Genomic DNA, 20043 nt, shown 5'->3' on the forward strand with positions numbered 1-20043 from the left:
AGCTTTCATCATTGAGGACGGAGATGTTTTTGAAGCCTCCCCATACAATCAGTTGTAGAATTATCCACCACTGTCCGTGACTGGATGTGGCAGGACTGCAGAACATGACCTGATCAGTTGATTGTGTGATCACTTACCACATCTGTCGCATGCTGCTTCTGCTTTTCAGTATGCAATAGTCTTCTGCTGTAGTTTCACCAGGTATGGCTGGTGCAGTTCCTGGCATGTTTTACTACATTCCTCATTGAACCAGAGTTGTTCCCCTGACTAAACAGTAGCGATATACTGAAGAATGTGCCACCTCAAGAGGTTATGGATTTTGATCGAATACAGTTCTGCTGCTGCTCATGCTCAACAGTGCCTTATGGATGCCCACTTTTAAGCTGCTAGAACTGTTCTGAATCTACCTTGGTTAACAAGTTGGTAGTGCCATACATGATAGGGGGTGTCCTCTGAGTGAACACAAATCTTTGCCTCCAGAAGGACTGTGCAGTGGTCACTGCTACCATTATGGACAGATGCATCTGTGATGGGCAGTTTGGTGAGAGTAAGGCTGTGTTGGACTTTTCCCTCGTGTTGGTTCTCTTACCACCTGCCTCAATCCCAGCCTGACAGATAAGTGTTTCAGGATTCTGCTTGCTCAGTTAGTAGTCAGTCAGGACTGAGCTATTCTTGGTGATCAATATTGAAGTCTGTGAATTCCGTGTTCTAGCTACTTGTAAGTACTTCTTGTAAGTGGTGTTCAACATGGAGTACCGATTCATCAGTTGAGTGAGGTTTATGAGTCGTAATCAACAGTAAATTTGACCTAATGCGATGAAATGCCAACTGGTCCGATATAAATGTTAAGGATTCCCGGGCAAACTACCTTTTTGATTGTATATGATTGTGCTGCCACTACCTGTGGTGGATCTGTCCTGCCAGTAGAACAAGACATATCAAGAATGGTGATGAAATCCTGGGATATGGTCTGCATGGCATGATTCAGTGAGTATGACTAGGCCTGCCTGCTCCTTGATTAGCCTGCAAGACTGTTCTCCCAATTTTGGCGCAAATTCTCAAATTCTAGTAAGGAAGACTTCACAGGGTTGACAGGACAGGGTGTGCATTTGTTTTTCGTGTGCTTTGGTCATGCGTTGTAGCCCATTCAGTTTTATTCTTTTTCAACTTTTATGCAGCAGTTTGGCTTGCTTGCCCATTTCAGAGGGGAGTTAAGAGTCGCCCCTACTGTTAACACTGCAATCGTATCATTCTCTCATCTTGGTCACTGGGCTGTTGATTCAAGTCCCACTCCAGAGACATGAGCATTACACCTAGGCTGATAGTCTGGTACAGTATGCTGGGAGCACTACACTGTTTTCAGATGAGCTGTTAAACTGAGATCCCATCTGCTCTCTGATTAATTAATTGATCCCAAGATTTAATTCTGAAAAAGGACATGTTAGTTCTACACAGTGTTGTGACCAGGACATATCACTAAAGCAGGTTATCTGGTCAGCATCATATTGTTGTTTACGGGATTTTGCGACATGTAAATTGGCTGCCACATTTTCTACAACAGTGACTAAACTTCAAAAGGATTCTTTGGCTGGAAGCTGCTTTGCGGTGTCCTGAGGTTATGAAAGGTGGTTATATAAATGCAAGTCACTTATATTTTCAAATGACACCGTCTGTCATTTGCTGCTTATTTACATGAATATCTATAAATCTATCTGTCAATCTTCCTTTTAGTGAACTTGTAATATATCTTCTGTTTTCTGTCAGAACATACTTCACTCTGTTTTCCCCATTGTCGCTGAACGTTTTATTTTATTCTTAACGCCTTTCTCATACATTTTGTGTATTTGTTTTGAGCTTAATTTTTTTGGGAGGATCGAAATGTCAAAGGATAGAAAAAAAGAAGCATATCAACGGGCGGCACGGTAGCACAGTGGTTAGCACTGCTGCTTCACAGCTCCAGGGACCTGGGTTCGATTCCCGGCTTAGGTCACTGTCTGTGTGGAGTTTGCACATTCTCCTCGTGTCTGCGTGGGTTTCCTCCGGGTGCTCCGGTTTCCTCCCACATTCCAAAGATGTGCGGGTTAGGTTGATTGGCCATGCTTAAATTGCCCCTTAGTGCCCTGAGATGTGTAGGTTAGAGGGATTAGTGGGTAAAATATGTAGGGATATGGGGGTAGGGCCTGGGTGGGATTGTGGTTGGTGCAGACTCGATGGGCCGAATGGCCTCTTTCTCTCCTGTAGGGTTTCTATGATTTCTATGAACATAGATATTTTTGAGAAAATAATTCTGTTTGCGAAATCTCAGCACATTCTTAGCCCTTTTATCCATTTTTGTGTTGTTTCAAGTCTCTCATTCCTTCCAATTTCATGAACAGATCCTGTGATATTACTTTCAAACATAAATACATGTGCACCATGTTTAATAATTACATAGTTGTTTAGTTTTGCTCTTGATGAGCTCCGCATTTTACCACCCAAAGGAATTCAAGGCAGAAGGTTGGCATTGGATGGTCCTCTGCATTCTAGCACAGATGGGAGTTTCATATTCTTCCAAATTAGAATTTTGATTGTTATGATTAGCAAATGAGCAGGAAAAGTGTTAATTATGCAATTCATTTGCAGAGAGCCTTGGTCAGATCCCATCTGGAATATTGTGTTCAGCTTTGGGCACCGTATCTCATGAAGTATGTATTAACCTTGGAAAAGGTACAGAGCAGATTCACCCTGAATGACAGTGGGACTTGGAGCTAAATTATATAGACAGGCTGCAGGGAGTTGGTTTGTATTCCTTCGAGTGTAGGAGACTGAGTGGTGAACTGACTGAGCTGTTTGCAATGCTAAATTATTACTTATATTTGGTTGGAGAAATCTCCTTTGGTGGGGGGACTTAATTAGAACTTGGCCATACGGATGGAAATCAAGCAAGTAAGTGTAGTAGAAATGTGGAACGCTATCCCAAAAAAGGATGTGGACGATGGGTCAATTTAAACTTCAAGATTTTGTCATCTAGGGGTTTCAAGGGATATGGAGGTGAGGTGAGGTTCAGAACAGCCATCATATAACTGGATTGACAGAGCAAACCCGAGGGGTTTAAAGATTCCTATGAAAACAGTTGGAATTCAATAACTTGCTGGACTTGCAATCTATCTATAGTACAAGAATCAGAAGCATTTTTGTTACAACCTTTCATTATTGGATTTTTCATCAAATTTGATAAATAACTTTCTCTCTGACATTGTGCTCTTTCTGAGAATGCTATGAACTGTCTTTTCTGTAGTTTAAAAGGATGCTCTGTTTACTCTCTAAACGTTTTTTGATCAAATGTTGTCTTTCATGTACAGCGTTTAAAGTCCTATCAGGAATTTTATGCAAAGCTGTACAAGTTGTTTAACCACTTGCAAAGTGTCTCAAATGACTTCAAATGTTAACAGAAGAGTAAAATATTTGGCTAGAATTTCAGGATGGAAAGGGAGTAATGATCATTGGTACATGGCAATTTCTTTTCAATTTTGATTTTAAAATGAAGCCAAAATTAAAAAGGCTGCAGAGGTAAAACCTCTGTAATAGGGTTTGTTCAACCTTATTAAGATGCACTACAGTTTGTTATGAATTACTGCACAAGTCAACATATTAATTTTGCTTCTTGGCATATGTTGCAGAACTAAACAAATGTCATGTCACTTACCAAGAAAGTGAACTGCTGAGTTCAATTGAAATGTCTGGAATGAAGGCTATTGTTGCTCAAAACCAGATCTCTTACTGCTCAGACTTGAGACGTGCTGCAATGTGCAGTCCTCTCAATGAACATGCTTGAAGCATTGTATTCTTAAAACATGGAGGTTTACAGCATTAGTAATTGCTAATGGAATATTTTAATTTAGTTCTGTTATTATAAGCCATTTTAATTCTACTTTTGAACTGAGGGATAACGTAAATATTGGAGGATACAATACCTGTTTTCTCTTCATAGCTATAAGTGGATTGTCATTTCATGTCTCGGGTAGCCATGTATTCAAGGTAAACCAGTGGGCTCAGAAAAAAATAGCCAAGGTTCACACTCGAGATTGCTATCCATGCCTGCGTGGATGGATATTGAGTCATTTTAGTTTGGGTTTGTCTGTAAAAACCTCCGTGATGGAATATCCTGACAAACCTGAATGTTGAATTTCACATTTCACGAATAGCTGGAAGATTCTGGAAGACTTGACGATGCTTGAGGACCTGATAGCCAATTTCAAATTGCAGGTTGGCTATTGGCCGAAGAAGCCAATGGCACGTGACAAACTTGTCTATAGTTGTGGTGATGGCCGTGCCACTACCAGAATGTGATTGAATGAATAGTGTTCCCCAACTTGTCCATTGAGGGAAGAGCCTAGTGCAATTTTTGGCACGATCAAATTTCTAGGCCATCATTTTTGATTGTGGACTTCTGTGAGAAGGTACCAGTAGAAAAATGCATGATGTAGATACAGCTGCATAGGTTGCCATTACATTGCAAATCACTGTTTGATGACTGTTAATATTTTGGTTACTTGGCATAAAAAGAAAATGGCCTTACATTAGAGGTTTCAGAGGATTAAGATTCCAGTTGTATCAGATTGGTTTTAGTTTTGGGGAGCATAGCCCCACTCATTTTACGCCCAACATATCACCCCAAAGATATATTTGGAAACATGAAGATATGCATAGGAATTAAGATAAAATGTTTAACTGTAATATTTAACACAACTCTAAGGAAAATAGCAGTCTTCTGAACATTAATTAATTGTGAAGTGATTTCAATTATCTAAATATCGTGTTCTTCCGTGTTTTCCTGATTTTTTTTTTTCAGTTTAAGAGTCATATTTTTGAAATTGTGAATAATTTTACACACTTTTTAAATTATCAGTAAAGAATAGAAGTCTTCTTTCATAGGGGACACCGTTGTTTATGCCAAGTTTTTCACTCGAGGAAAAAGCTAAGCTGTAACATTATTAGTTTGCAGGGATCAGGTAAATCATCAATTCCTTTGGATATAGCTGATTCTTAGTTAATTCTTGATGTAAGAAAACCATCAAAGAAAAATGACTTAATGGAAACCACCAATTTGAAAGATCAGAAAAAAACTATGATAAATGATGGGAGAAAGTGACACAATCAAATTATTCAAAACTTCTCAAGTCCATTTATTTATTGACCATTTTTTCACCCATCTGAAATATGCAATTTACAAAATAAGATGTCAAACAAAGAACAAAGAACAGTACAGCACAGGAAACAGGCCCTTCGGCCCTCCAAGCCTGTGCCGCTCCTTGGTCCAACTAGACCAATCGTTTGTATCCCTCCATTCCCAGGCTGCTCATGTGACTATCCAGGTAAGTCTTAAACGATGAGAGCGTGCCTGCCTCCACCACCCTACTTGGCAGCGCATTCCAGGCCCCCACCACCCTCTGTGTAAAAAACATCCCTCTGATGTCTGAGTTATACTTCGCCCCTCTCAGCTTGAGCCCGTGACCCCTCGTGATCGTCACCTCCGACCTGGGAAAAAGCTTCCCACTGTTCACCCTATCTATACCCTTCATAATCTTGTATACCTCTATTAGATCTCCCCTCATTCTCCGTCTTTCCAAGGAGAACAACCCCAGTCTACCCAATCTCTCTTCATAGCTAAGACCCTCCATACCAGGCAACATCCTGGTAAACCTTCTCTGCACTCTCTCCAATGCCTCCACGTCCTTCTGGTAGTGCGGCGACCAGAACTGGACGCAGTACTCCAAATGTGGCCTAACCAGCATTCTATACAGCTGCATCATCAGACTCCAGCTTTTTATACTCTATACCCCGTCCTATAAAGGCAAGCATACCATATGCCTTCTTCACCACCTTCTCCACCTGTGTTGCCACCTTCAAGGATTTGTGGACTTGCACACCTCTGTGTTTCTATACTCCTGATGACTCTGCCATTTATTGTATGAACAAGAAGTGACATTTCAGCATTCATTAATAGAATTATTTTTGTGACTTTAAATTCAGCCATTAACATTTTTACGTGAAGGACTCTGTCTCTCAAAATGTTGGCCTCACTGGATGTACTTTTGTTTTGAATAATTAAGTAAGTTACAAACCCTGCCTTTGGAGGCTGTGCACATGCAATTTACAGACTTTCCCAAAATGTGTGTTTATGGATAGCTGATTATATTTTTAACAATCTTCCACTTTCATGTATTTTAAAGTAGCATAAATAAATTAATAAATGTGTTTGTTTTTCAGTTGGGTTAATAACTTTGGTCACGAAGGCCTTGGTCTCATGCTTGATGCGTTGGAGAAACTTTTGGACAAGAAGCAGTAAGTGGTAACCAATTGTTTCAATTTAAGGACAGATGATGAAGTGAAAAAGAGTTGGGGACTAAACAAAATACACCAAGGCTTTTCAAAACTTTTGTGATATAGTAATCAGTTACTATTCACATTGTATTCTGGCCAGCTATTTAACACAATTCTCCTCATATAGCTATGATATGTATTTTTGTACTTATTCCGAAATGATGCACTTAATTCCCAGTTTATTCCAAGCTTAGCATTTTTCCCCCCCTCCCTGGTAGGTGTTGGCATGTTTGAGTACAGATCTCCAGTTGCCAGTTTTTCTTTGTTTCTTGGTGCCTTTCTTCTTGTGAGGCACCGCAGACAATTGATCTCTCTTTCGACCTTTGGCTTATTCAGTGTCTCCCTTCTTAGTTTCTCTTTATCTCACGCAATTTCTCTGATTTTACTGAAAACACTTGTGGATTACTTCTATAACAGATGATACACTTGGGCCACAATTCTTCCATTCTCCCAATCTCCCGGAAGATTGTCGTGTCGGCCGATTCGCAGGGTTCGCGCGCACGTGTTGGCACCCCGGGAGCATCTACCAGTGCCAGATTTCCGGCGGCATCTGATCTGTGCCACAGATTGGTGGGGAGGCACAAATACCACTTAAGTGGCCATTTGAATGGCCGGAGTGGTTCACTCCAGCCCAGTGGGGTTTCGAGTAGCTCCCACTAATGGGAAACAAGTGGCCCGTCCCTGCTGGAGTGCAGGGGGCAATTGGGGGCCCGCAGAGGTTCGGGGGGCAAGGGGCAGGTGCCCCTTGGGCATTGGCACCCTCGTAGTGTCAGCCTGTGCCCAAGGGGTACTTTGATACTGCCCATCGGCCATGGGGAAGGGGCCTGATGGGGCACGGGGCTGAGGGGGCAATTGATTGGGGTGGGGGTGGGTCCCGCTGCCACTCTGCATAGGAACCAGTAGGGGGAGCTGGGTGGCCAGTGATCAGGGCATGCTAGGGGGAGGGGGGGAACGGCCAACCTGCTCGGGGGGGGGGGGGGGGGGGATTGTGGCGGGCTGGGAAGGTGGGGACGGGTGGTGGGTGATGAGCCGGCGTTGCGGGAGGTCATAGGGCTGGCCAGCAATCGATTTTGCCAGCAATCGGGAGGCCGTCAGTGCAGGGCCTCTGCACATGTATTGACCTCGGCACTGACAGATCGGCGCACGCCCCGTAGCTCGCTTGGTGCTCTAATTTCAGCCTCTCCAGTGGGAATACCCCCTAGCTTTTAACAATATTCACGCTGGTGGCCTTTGCAGTGCACAGAGTTTGGGAGATTCTTCTCTGAACTCCCACTGAAAATACCAACGTGAATTACCCCAGTTTTCACATGAATTTGACACTTGGAATCTTTTTGGGACAATTCTGGCCTTGATTATTTTGCAAGTTTCATGGAAAATGGGCCATAAAGTCCTGAAAACTGATAGATGCTTTTTACTTTACAGTAGCGTGTTCCTTCTGGATGCTGAAAAAGCTAAAGATGTTTAATCCAATTCTATTCCACACCACCACCACCTCGCCCCACCAGTGCCCCTCACTTTGTTGTGAGTGCACTATTAATAACTTAATGATACAGTATTCAGGTTTTGTGAGTGCTTTGGTCTGGGTGGAAAGTCATTTAGCCCAATTCTCACATAGTCATAATGTTCACTTTCTAAAATGGGGGGTGGATTTTTGGGTGGGGGGTTTATTACTTGCCTCCTCTCTCCCTCTGCAGTAGAAAGTCAGTCACAAACTGACCGACTTGTTAATGGCTCGGGACAGCCTTAATGAGATGAGCAATTCACCAAAGTTCCTGAGACACCATCTTCCAAACCCACGACCACTTCCATCTAGAAGGACAAGGGCAGCAGACATAGGAAGGCCACCACTTACAAGTTCCCCTCCAAGCCACTCACCATCCTGAATTGGAAATATATCGCCGTTCCTTTGTAGTCGCTGGGTCAAAATCCTGGAATTCCCTCCCTAACGGCATTGTGGGTCAACCCACAGAACATGGACTGCAGCAATTCAAGAAGGCAGCTCACCACCACTTTCCCGAGGGCAACTAGGGGTGGGCAATAAATGCTGGCCAGCCAGTGATGCCCGTGTCCCACAAATGAATAAAAAAAAACTTTGGGACTTCTGTCCCTCAGGAACAGGAAGTCCCACTCTTGAGTGCTGCTGACCAGTCTGATGGGCTAACAGCTGAGTAGTCCCTGCAGCCCTTGAAGCAAGCAGTGGTTGCTGCTGGAGCTATAAGAAGGAAGAACATGCATGCTAGACTGAAAGGTAATTCTGGAGTTCTTTTGCACAGAAAGGGACCGGGGACCGAAGAGATGAAGTTTATTTATTTATTAGTCACAAGTAGGCTTACATTAACACTGCAATGAAGTTGCTGTGAAAATCCTCCAGTCACCACACTCCGGCGCCTGTTCAGGTACACTGAGGGAGAATTTAGCATGGCCAATGCACCTAACCAGCACGTCTTTTGGACTGTGGGAGGAAACGGAGCACCTGGAGGAAACCCATGTAGACACGGGGAGAACGTGCAAACTCCACACAGACAGTGACCCAAGCCAGAAATTGAACCCGGGTCCCACTGTGAAGCAGCAGTGCTCACCACTGTGCCACCCTAGGAGTGTGGAGTCAGGGTTTGGAGGCACAAAGGAGGAGGGTAACATATTGTAATGAAGGTGCTCCCCGATGCACAGGCATCCTCCAAAGTAGTTGCCCCACTTTCTCCCATTCTTCCCTGCCTTTTCACTAGAGTTGGTTAAAAAGTGGGCTGACATTGTCCCTCAGTCTCCCAATGCTTGTCTTTAATTGGCCAGTTAAGGGTCCCAATAAATCTAAGGTTGGGTGGGCTGGCTGATGTTTTATTTGCCCACTGTATTAAGGGGGACAGCTTGGGGGTGGATGGAGAGGCAGTGGGCTAGCCACCTGTCCTAATTTGCATGCCATCCCTCCCTGCCTCAAACATGCCTGGTGGGGGCCCTTACGATTTCCCCTGGTATTCCTCTTTATCTACTGCCCTTCAATCCTGCTGGATGTGAATTATACCTTAGGTCTTGACTTCATAATGTGAAATGCACTGCTTTCAACTGATAGTATTTAAGTTAACAAGAGGTTCAATGTGAATATTCTGTCTGAACATACATTTAAAACAACCTGCTGTAGTTCATTCATTCATTCAAGTTTTCATAAAACATGACTATTGTTTGAAGAATATGTCTCTATTCTCATATTTGTTTTTACTCTAGACAAGAAATGATTGACAAAAGAAACCAACATAAGCTTATCCAATGTCTGAAAGCATTTATGAACAACAAGGTAAGATTTTCATGTTTCAAGTTACAATGCATCAAAATAGCATGGAAGGCATATCATTCTCTTTCAAAATTTCACCTGTAGAACCTGTCACTTCAATCATTATTCCCCAACAAAAAGTGCTGTACATTCAATAGAAATTCACTTGTATATGGCATTCATCTATAAAAACTCACTGTGAAAATTAAATGCTGACCAACATTTGGATGTTATTTTTAGTTTATTTCAATTTTACATCCCACAATGTGTTGCTTAATAATTCCAGTTATGTTTACTATGAATTTTGCAATATTTAAACTTAAACTGCTAAAACTGCAAATGTTCCTACTGAATTTTGGACACCTGTTTTGTGTAGTAGAAGGTTAAAATTTTTAATAATGTTCTTGGAAGAAAAGAAAAATGTTCTCCAATGCTGTGTAGAAAAGCATTCTAAAACTGGATATTTTTGGCAATCATTTCTTGTCTAGAGTAAAAACAAGGAGTGATATGGAGTAAAAGTCAGAAAGTACCATAGGACACAATAAGAACGTTTGAGGAATATTGCTTAAATTGGGATGGATATTGGTGGATGTCGGAGGCTAGCATCTTGAAATAGGTTCGCTGGGACACTGAAACCATGTAGCTTTGCAGGAACTGACGGAAGAGGTTTGTGGTTCTTTGTATGGAAGAGGAACATGCCATTGTTTTCCAGATTTTAGGTGACATACGTATGTTGGGAAAATGTGTAAGGCACAGTGTTGTACTTGCCCCCTAGTGGAAAGAGGTCGGTTTCAGAGGTAAATGTATTTTTCTGAAGCAATGGACCTGAGCAAGATACTACTGCATTTGACATGAGAATGTTGAAATTTGAGACGCATACAATCCAAGTAGTTGCGCATTGAAATGGATTTCTTGCGGCTTTACTGATTTGAGCAGAATGAAATTTAATTTATCTTACTGGATGTGAGACCAGCAGCTAAATGTAGTAATGCCCATGATGTCAGTATGGCAAAAGGTGTGAGCGTAGAATCTGTTCATGTGGAAACTGGCCCATGTAAGTAATTTGCCAAGGTATATCACACACAATGATTAGGAGGGTATCAAGAATTGGACACTCGGTAAAATTGTAGGTAACTGCAGGGCATGGAAGGATAATGAGGACAATGTTGAGACAGGTAAAACCATGAGACTGCTATGCCATAGAAGATAGATTGTACAGAAGAGAGGGTATTGGTGAACAGATCAATAGTGTTACTTCGGACTTAGGAGTACAAGTAGGCCATTCAATGCTGCATCATTCAATTAGATCATGGCTGATTTGGGTTGCGATCAACTCCACTTGGCATCTGTCCCCATATCCCTTGATTTTCTTGTCTATCAAGAATCTGTCAAACTCTGCCTTGTATAAATTTAATGACCCAACTTCTACAGCTTTCTTAGGAAGAGAATTCTACATACTATCAACTAATTGAGAGAAAAATATTCTCCTCATCTCTGTCTTAAATGGTAGACTTCTTATTCTTAAACTGTATCCCCTGGTTCTAGTGACTCTCAGAAGTGGAAACATTCTTCCAGTATCTATCCTATCAAATGTATCAAGACCTTATGTTTCAAAAAGATCACTTATTCTTCTAAACTCCATTGTGTATAGGCTCAACCTGTCCAACCTTTCTTTGTAAAATAAACCTCTCATCTCAGGAATTTACGTGAACCTTCTCTGCACTGCTTCAAATCCAATTATATAATTTGTAAAGGAAGGAGACAAAACTGTACACAGTATTCCAGATGTGGTCTCACCAAGGCCCCGTATACAGCTGCAGTAAAACGTATCTACTTTTATATTCCATTCCCCTTGCAAGAAATGCCAACATTTCGATTGCATTCCTAATCACTAGCTCCACCTATACTAAGTTTTTATGATTCATGTACCAGCACACCCAGATTCCTCTGTACCATTGTGTTCTGCAATCTCTCTCCCCTTATGTGGACAAGTTCACATTTTCCCACATTATACTGCATGTGCCAAATTTTTGCTCAGTCACTTAACCTGTCTACATCTCTTTGAAGACCCTCCACCTCTTCTTGACAACTTGTTTTTCTACCAATCTTGGTGTCATAGTCAAATTTAGCTGCCAGACATTTGGTCCCTTCATCCAAATCATTGATGTAGATTGTAAGTCTCTGAGGCTCCAGCACCGATGCTTGTGGCACTCTGCTTGTTACAGCTTGCCATGCCAAAAGGACTGAGTTATCACGACTCTCTGCTTCCTATTAGATAACCAGTCCTTTATCCATGCCAATATGTTACCCCCCTGCACCATGTAACTTTTACCTGTGTAATAACGTTTGAAGTGACAGTTATCAAATATCTTCTGAAATCCAAGTACGCTACAGGTTCTCCTTTATCCACCTTGTTATTTCTTCAAAAACTCAAATAAATTAGTTTAATACTATGTCCCGATCAAATTATGATTTACTATGTATCCTGTTACATCCCCTTTAATGATGGATTCTATCAATGACAGATATTAAGCTAACTGGCCGAAAGTTCTCCTGCTTTCTGTTTCCCTCCTTTCTTGATTAAAAGTGTTACGTTAACTATTTTCAAAATCAAGAATCTAAGGAATTTTTGATGACAAATGCACCTTTGTAGCCACTTCATTAAAGACCAGAGATGCAGGCCATGACATCCTGGGAACTTATTAGCCTTTCAGCTTAATAATTTTTCTAGTGTCTTTCCCCTATTGATGGTGATTGTTTTAAGTTCCTCTCTCCTTCACCTCTTGTTTTTCCAGTATATTTGGGACGTTTTCTGAGACATCAGTGAAGACAAAATACCTGTTCAATGTCTCTGCCATTTCATTGTTTTCCACATCAATTCCCCAGACTCTCTATTGAGGACCAGCACTAACTTTAGTTGCTCTTTTCTTCTTGGAAGTGTGTAAAGGGTTAGAGAAGGACAGAATGTGCCAGTGAGCTATGATCACAGTTGCACAGGATGTCGGAGGCTGAGATGAGGACACTACTGCTGTGAACAGCTGGTCACAGGACAAGAAGATAGCTGCATGGCTGGCAGTAAAATCTTTTGGTCAGAATTGGATTTTCACAAGTTTTTATAGATAAATGAAAATAAAAGTGAATTTCTATTGAATATACAGCACTTTTTGTTGCGGAATTGTGATTGAAGTGACTGGTTCTACAGGTGCAATAATGAGATATCATAATTCTTCAAACTTCAATGATGAATGTTGTTCAATGTCTCAGGAAAATCTTGTGCCTTATTACTACCTCTGTCTATTCCTTTGAGTTAAGGTTTCCCATGTGAATATTATGACTAGACTTTTAGTAAAGCACTACAATATAATTAATCAAATCATCATTTAATCTACAATCTATATTTTTTTTGTCTGCCACTTAGTTTGGTTTGCAAAGAATACTCGGTGATGAAAGGAGCTTACTGTTATTGGCAAGAGCGATTGACCCAAAGCAAACAAACATGATGATAGAAATTGTGAAAATTCTCTCAGCAATTTGCATTGTTGGAGAAGAAAATATGTAAGTTAAACATGTTTTATGTTTTCTACACTCATGCATGTACTGTTATTCTGTGGAAAAAATTTCAATGCTTTGCTACAATATCGCAGTTGTTCTCTTTTAAGTATTTTAGTTGCTGCTTTATTATGCTGTTGCTTTTCATGAGGTGGGGAACAGGAGGTAAGTCATGTGGGGAACATCATTACTGTAATGAAATCTCAGAAACAAAATTATATTAATTTGCTTTGATGAGCCATTGACTTGTTTGTTGAGTTCTCTGCCCAAAGGCAGATCCTTAGTGATTATTTGCCGAATCATGGCATATGTTGTGATTTTATTAACAAAGGGTCAGGTGAGGAGGCATGCCCTGAGTCTACCTCAGCTGGAAAGAGAATTGAATGCCATGCTGTTGGTGTTATTCTGATCCACACCCTAACCATTTAGCTAACTAGCTCCCCATTGAATTGTTTATATTAGAAATAGATTTAATATGTGAAACAAATCTATGAATAGGTATCATTTCACTTGAAATACAATTCAGCCAAACATCTTTGTTCCATGGGAAGTGATTTTTTTTGTTCTGTCTTCCATTTCAAGTTAACAGGGATAGAACATACAAACTTAATCAGAAGGAAATAGATGTATTGTGTCATTTGATTCTATGAAAGGTGAAAATAATGTAATTCTGCAAGAAAACAAAGCATTCTAAATAGAATTGTTAATGGAGCATTTTGAGAAATATATTTTGTGTTGTGGTGTTGGATTCTGCTTTTTAGCTTGAGAAACATATATGTTTAGAAAGTTATTTGAAATGTATTTATTAAATTCAATTAATGTTAATCCCCCAACAGGCTCTAAACAACAATTTGCTGTGCCACATTCCACTGTTCTTGTTGATTAAGCTGAGCAGGCATTGTAGTTTTATTGATTTAAATGGCTCATTTAATGTAAAATTATTATTTTAATATAAGCAGATTTTCTCTGTCACCATAAATGCATTTTGGATGTAGCAGGGTACCATATATGTTTACATATTTATTTCAAGCATGCATGGTGGCTGGAGAGGACTTAAAATTTAAAGTAGTTTTATGAACAGACTGCTAAGATTTTTTCTATAATTCTTTAGCCTTGATAAAATCTTGGAAGCTATAACCACAGCTGCAGAGCAGAATAACAGAGAACGATTTGCACCCATTGTGGAAGGACTGGACAATCATGAAGCGCTTCAACTGCAGGTGAATGCTTGTTGCACTATTTAGTTTCCATCTTCATTGAATAGATATCAAGAAGAAGTGGACATGTTATTGTGCCATCACTATGCACTTTCTTCTTGGTGATTCACATACAATATTATTTGTGTGCATCAAGACTGGCAATGCAGTGCTTAGTGCACCTTTAACCTGATTTCATTCCTGGCACAAGCAGGACTGATTCAAAAGAATTTTCTGATACCTGTGTGCCCCTCTACTTAGAGCATAAATAGCAGACTTTAGAAAGCTTGAACCTTTGTTTTTCCAAATTCAGTTTTCTGTGTCACTTCCACACCCCATGCACTAAAAAAACCCCCCCAGGAACGTGGATATGTAAGGCGCCTCCTGCTAGTTGCACAGCTTTATAAATGGTATCCTCCACAGGCACTGAGTTCAAACAGTCTGCCATGAATTTTCAAGACACCCAGTCAACGAACAATCTACTGGGTTGCAAGCATCTCTGACAAAGACAGCAGCAGGAGGATGAACAGTATTTTGAAACCTCTTGCATGGAAAGGGATTCTTCTGGGGACTGAAATTATGAGCTGTTGGGCCATAACTTCCTGGCTTCCCAGTGTCACATTTGGGGGTGCGGGTAAACCAGTGATATACTGGGGAATCCCGTTTGAACTTTCCCACAAAAGCATGTACCTGGCAATTGTCTAGGAGAGCTAACTTCTCTTTGATAATTGCGCTGGGTTGGGAACCATCCGATAAAGTGATTTAAATTGCTAACTTTGGATGGTTTTGCCAGTTTTACCCTTATATTTACTCTGAAAGAGTTAGAAGGAAAAAAAAAGCATTCCCAATTTCAGAATAACTACTTTAAAGACCCAAACCGAGCTCCACACAGGATACTCCCCTCGGGAACCCTCAAGCCACCTCAAACCCTACCTCCACCCAGGTCTGACTCCAGCACCCCTCCACTTTGATCTAGGCCCAACTTTAACTCATGTCTTCACTGCTCTTGTCTCACCCAGCCTAAGTGCAAAAGGTTGGGCGAGAAGGGGGCTTTGGAATTCCAGTAGAGGTAAGTTTCTCCAGGGCGGCAGTCTGCCGGTGACTGCCACTCCAAGAAAATTATTGACCATTAATTGTTATGACTGACAAACTGATTTACTGGAGTTTCCACGGTTTCTGGTGTTTTTGTTTCTTTAGTGCTTGGGATTTGGAGGGTGCTGAATACAGTAGAAAGATTGCCCATCTTATTAGGTTGTCTTCAATGTGCAAACATGGACCTCTTTCCGTAGCGTGCTACCTATTTTACTTGTTGGGGGCTTGATAGGGTGGCAGATGGGTCAAACGACAGTCATTTTGGGGGCAGGTCAAGTGGCTGGTGGTAGTCGGGTCTAGTCAATGTGGTCATGGGTTAGTGTGGTCGAAAGACGCAATCAGGGTGGGGGTGGGGGGTGGGAATGTGTTGTCAGGTTTTACTTAGGTGGTTTGGCATTATTGTGGTCAGGGGGTGCTCGGATCGGATCTGTAGAAGTAGTCGAGGGGGGCAGGAGGGTCAGTGCGAGTGATTGGAAAAATAGCTGTATAGTTTACCCAAGAGTTAACTATGGTTTTTCTGTCCAGTATTTCCTCAGTAACTATTCAGTTAAGTACTGGAGCTATCCAAAGTCTCTGACTCAACTCAGAATGGGAGTCTTTTAAAAATTGTCCCGTGGAACAAAAGAATTGCTCTGACAATTTTGAGACCAGAAGATTTAAACCTTTATCTCTTAATATTCTGTTCCTGCTGCAATTCCTGTTACCTATTTTCAAGAATACTCGATTAAACTATATTGTGATCAGAATTTATAGTCTAAAATTAAGATTTATGATATATTTTATAAGGTGCCAACTCGTTGAGATGATTTTTTAAAAACAATTACTTAATTTCAAAGGAATTTGAGGAATAATCTACTCTCTGTTACTATTCTTAATATGTCTATACAAAAAATAATATATTACTATACTCTGATAATATGCAGTCTCTCTCCAACTTTTTATGTATTTAGGAACTTTGGTCTTGAATACATCACTGCACAATTACCTGAAATGCAGTGGATGATTTCCCTCCTCAGATTAAGACAATTAGGTGACGTGGCAGTTTATATTAATGCAATGCAACGATGAACAAGGCTGTTAATTTGTGATTTTCACAGAAAAGATGGGCACACATCAAGGCGTAGATTCCTCTCAATGCCAACAAAAATCCTGAAATCTTGTGATAGAAATAGAATTTACCTCATTTGGCAACTGCTTTAAAAATAAGGCCCTGGCATTGATGAACAGAGCCTCCTTAAAGGGAGAGGATGGAAATTGTCTAAATGAAAGAACCTATGGTACTTTGCAGATGATTTCTGAAGACTTCTAATCACTGTTTCTTCCATTTTGAAAATACCAGTCTAAAATGTAATACATTTAAAAATAAATGCTCACGATGTATAAATTCATTGTCACATAAGCTATTCACTAGCTTGAAGAGTTTGTTTAGTATGGCAGGTTATTTATATGTTAATGCTGTCCAGAGTCCATTTTGTTCAAACCAAGATATGTTAATGAAAGGTTATATAATAGCACTGGAAAGCTTGCATTCATCTTTTCTTTGAATAGTTCATTTACCTATTCAGATAAATTGCTCATCAGAATTCCCTCTGGCAAAATACTGTAGTTTTGAATGTATTTGCTTTTTCATATGTTCTGATTTTTAAAGAGTTTGTTGAGATAGACTCTGGAACAGGTTTATCACTAGAAAGGGAAATTTCCTCCAACAAGTCCTTTGATTTAGAGCCTACGTCCATTTTCTCTCGAATGATATCTATCTCATCAGATTAATTTTAGGAACATTTCAACAGTAACATCTCAAAATATAAAATTCTGTGAAATTTCTCCTGGACCATCCAAGGGCATAATCCCAGTTGTGACTAATTACAAAGATGATTCTCATCTCAGCAGCATGAGAATCATCACTGTGAAATATTTAATTGTCTACATTTATTATCATTCTAATTAGCAAACTCGATATTTATTCCATTTTTCTTTTTGAGAGGTAGTGAATCATAATTTTATTCTACATTTTAAGCTTGTTAATTTGGTATTTCTGAATTTTCTAGTTTTGTGATCATAGTCGAAGTTGCAGAATTAGCTGATCCCGCATTTCCTCTATCCTCCTATTTGCAGTGATAAGCATTACAGTTTTGCATCAAATCCCTACAGTGCAGAAGGAAGCCATTTGGCCCATCACTTTTAAGTAGCAAAATCAATCTGTTTATTCTTTCACCCACCATACACTGGTGTTTTTTGAGGAACTGTGAACTGTGCCCAATTTGCACTTAATATTCTGAATGTAACTACTCTGAAATTTCTGATGCTGAATACCTTTTTTGTGTTTAATTAAATGCCTTGAAACAATTCAAACAATTGATGGCCTTGGCTAATAAGCTTCAGGTGGCAAGACATTTTCAATGATTGACCAACAATCACATCCAAATTCATTTTCTCTTGATGCTGAATACATTTGTTATATTATGCATGTTTCATGCTCCAAAATGAATTAGTTTACATTTATCTGAATTAAAGTCCATCTGTGTTCGTTATCCTCCAGATTTAAATTATCTCGATGTCTTTGTGCATTATCTACTCCCCCCTTATACTAGTGAGCTGACCAGATAGCCCAGTCTCATAAATAGATTTTGTAATATTATGGAAAGTAGCCACCTCTATCATTTATAAAATGCTAACAGCAGGGGACTTGTAACACATTTCTGCAAAACTTCCATTAGTCATTCTTGTTCTCAGGCACTTTTTTTTCCCACTGCACATTGATGCCTTGCCTTCTGTTGCCAAGCCAGTTTCAATGAGCGAGCCAAATTGTTATTATGCTACACGAGTTTAAGCCATCTTTGAAAGATCATAAACGGAACATTATGAAATTTCATCTGAAAAGCCAGGAAAGTTAAATTACTTTTGCTAACTAATTTCGTTTGTCACCTCAAAATTCTGATGGATTTTTGAGGCAAAATCTTTTGTCTTGATTCCATATTGTTTACTCTTCATGGTTTTTGTTCCCACTGGGTTATAATTCAGGTTTGCCCCTCATTCTTTTTAATATTGTGATAAAATGTGTTTTGCCCATGATCAACCAATCCAGTTCAGACGATTTTCTAATACTGAATGAGCTCTTCTTTCATTTTGTTGTATCTCAATTTAGTTCATATATTCTTTAGGAATGCTATTTTATTATGTTTTGTTATCATGCCTGCTTAATTGTTATGAGTCAATTTGACTGATTTGGACCACAGCCACCTGTTGTGAAATATTTGCATGAAAAATGCATTGCAAAATTCTGCCATTTAATGAGCCACCATAATATTTCTACTCAGCTCATCTGCTGAAGGACCTTGCTGATCTTGAGCATTCCACTTACCTCTGATGCCGCTAAAGTGTTTTCCTTGGATCACTCTTGATGTTATCTGTAATCTAGCTTTCTATTTTGAGCCATTTAGACGGGAAGATTGATAGCTAAGGTCATTGCTTGAAAGTTGTGTTTGGTTAACTGATGTAGAAGACTGGAAGCTGCCTGTACGAGAGAGGATGAAAACAAAACATTTCTGTTTTTACACAATTGTCATTTAAAAGCCTAACAAAAAAACAATTAATACATTTTAAACTGACCGTATCTTTTTTCAAAAACTAATGATTGCGCTTTCATACTTCATGGAAATTTAAATGTGTTTTTTACACCAGGACTTTTCCCACTGACCCCATATGGCCAACTAATGTGCATCGGCTCTTGACAATTTTTTGTCTTTTTGCAATTTAATAAATCAATCAAACTGCACAATTGTTCAATTAAAGCCTGTTGTAAATCAGCTGAAGATGACTGCAGACAATTTTCAGTGCTTGGGAAGAGTGCAAATTACCACTCCTGGCAATGATTCTGACGATGACTAACATTTCTTCCATTATACAGGTATGAAGAAAATGCCTCAGATTGTATCGTGAAATCCAAAACTTAACCTTTGAGTGTTGAAGATTAAATAATTTTCAGTTGCTGCAGGCATGATTAAATAGTGCTACATAGATCTTCCTCATGAGTCCAATTAGCTGCAGATATCTTTGGGGAAAACATTTTTAGCATTTCTGCGGGCATTGTAACAATAATGCTTGCACATTATTTGAGTATCACATAACATATTCTCAATCTTGCACACTGACACTAACAGCGCACTCACTCATGCATCACTCTTTCTCTATCTTTCTCTCCCTCTTAAACTCACATGCATACAGTTCCTCCCTTTTCCTTACAGAATATTTTAGCTCTGCTACTGGGTGAAAACCCTGGAACTCCCTTCCGAACAGCACTTTTATGTGCATGTCTATCATACTGACTGCAACGGTACAGGAAAACATCTTACCATCAAGCACCTTACCATTACCACAATGAGGGCAATTAGGGATGGGCAATATATGTTGGCCCAGCTAATGACGCCCACATCTCAGGAAAGAAAAAAATAAAGTGGAAATAAATGTTAATCTCTGACGTTGCATATGTGGAGCGAAACCCAAATGATGAAATTTTAATAGAATGCAAAGATAAAACTCACTCTGCTATAGTGTCATATAATCTTTGCTTTGATATAA

The 20043-nt window shown here is 39.9% G+C and overlaps 1 protein-coding gene across 5 annotated transcripts in view; it reads left to right on the forward strand.

Moving 5' to 3' along the window:
• Positions 1–20043, forward strand: part of diaph2 (diaphanous-related formin 2) — an 852337-nt gene that overhangs the window by 282615 nt on the left and 549679 nt on the right. For all 5 annotated transcript variants that reach the window (XM_078211680.1, XM_078211681.1, XM_078211683.1 and 2 more), the window contains 4 exons: positions 6250–6324; positions 9583–9652; positions 13047–13183; positions 14289–14397. In XM_078211680.1, coding sequence (XP_078067806.1) covers positions 6250–6324; positions 9583–9652; positions 13047–13183; positions 14289–14397 — 391 coding nt within the window. The remainder of the gene's footprint in view (positions 1–6249; positions 6325–9582; positions 9653–13046; positions 13184–14288; positions 14398–20043) is intronic.

Source organism: Mustelus asterias, chromosome 4, assembly GCF_964213995.1.
Source record: "Mustelus asterias chromosome 4, sMusAst1.hap1.1, whole genome shotgun sequence".
Taxonomy (NCBI): domain Eukaryota; kingdom Metazoa; phylum Chordata; class Chondrichthyes; order Carcharhiniformes; family Triakidae; genus Mustelus; species Mustelus asterias.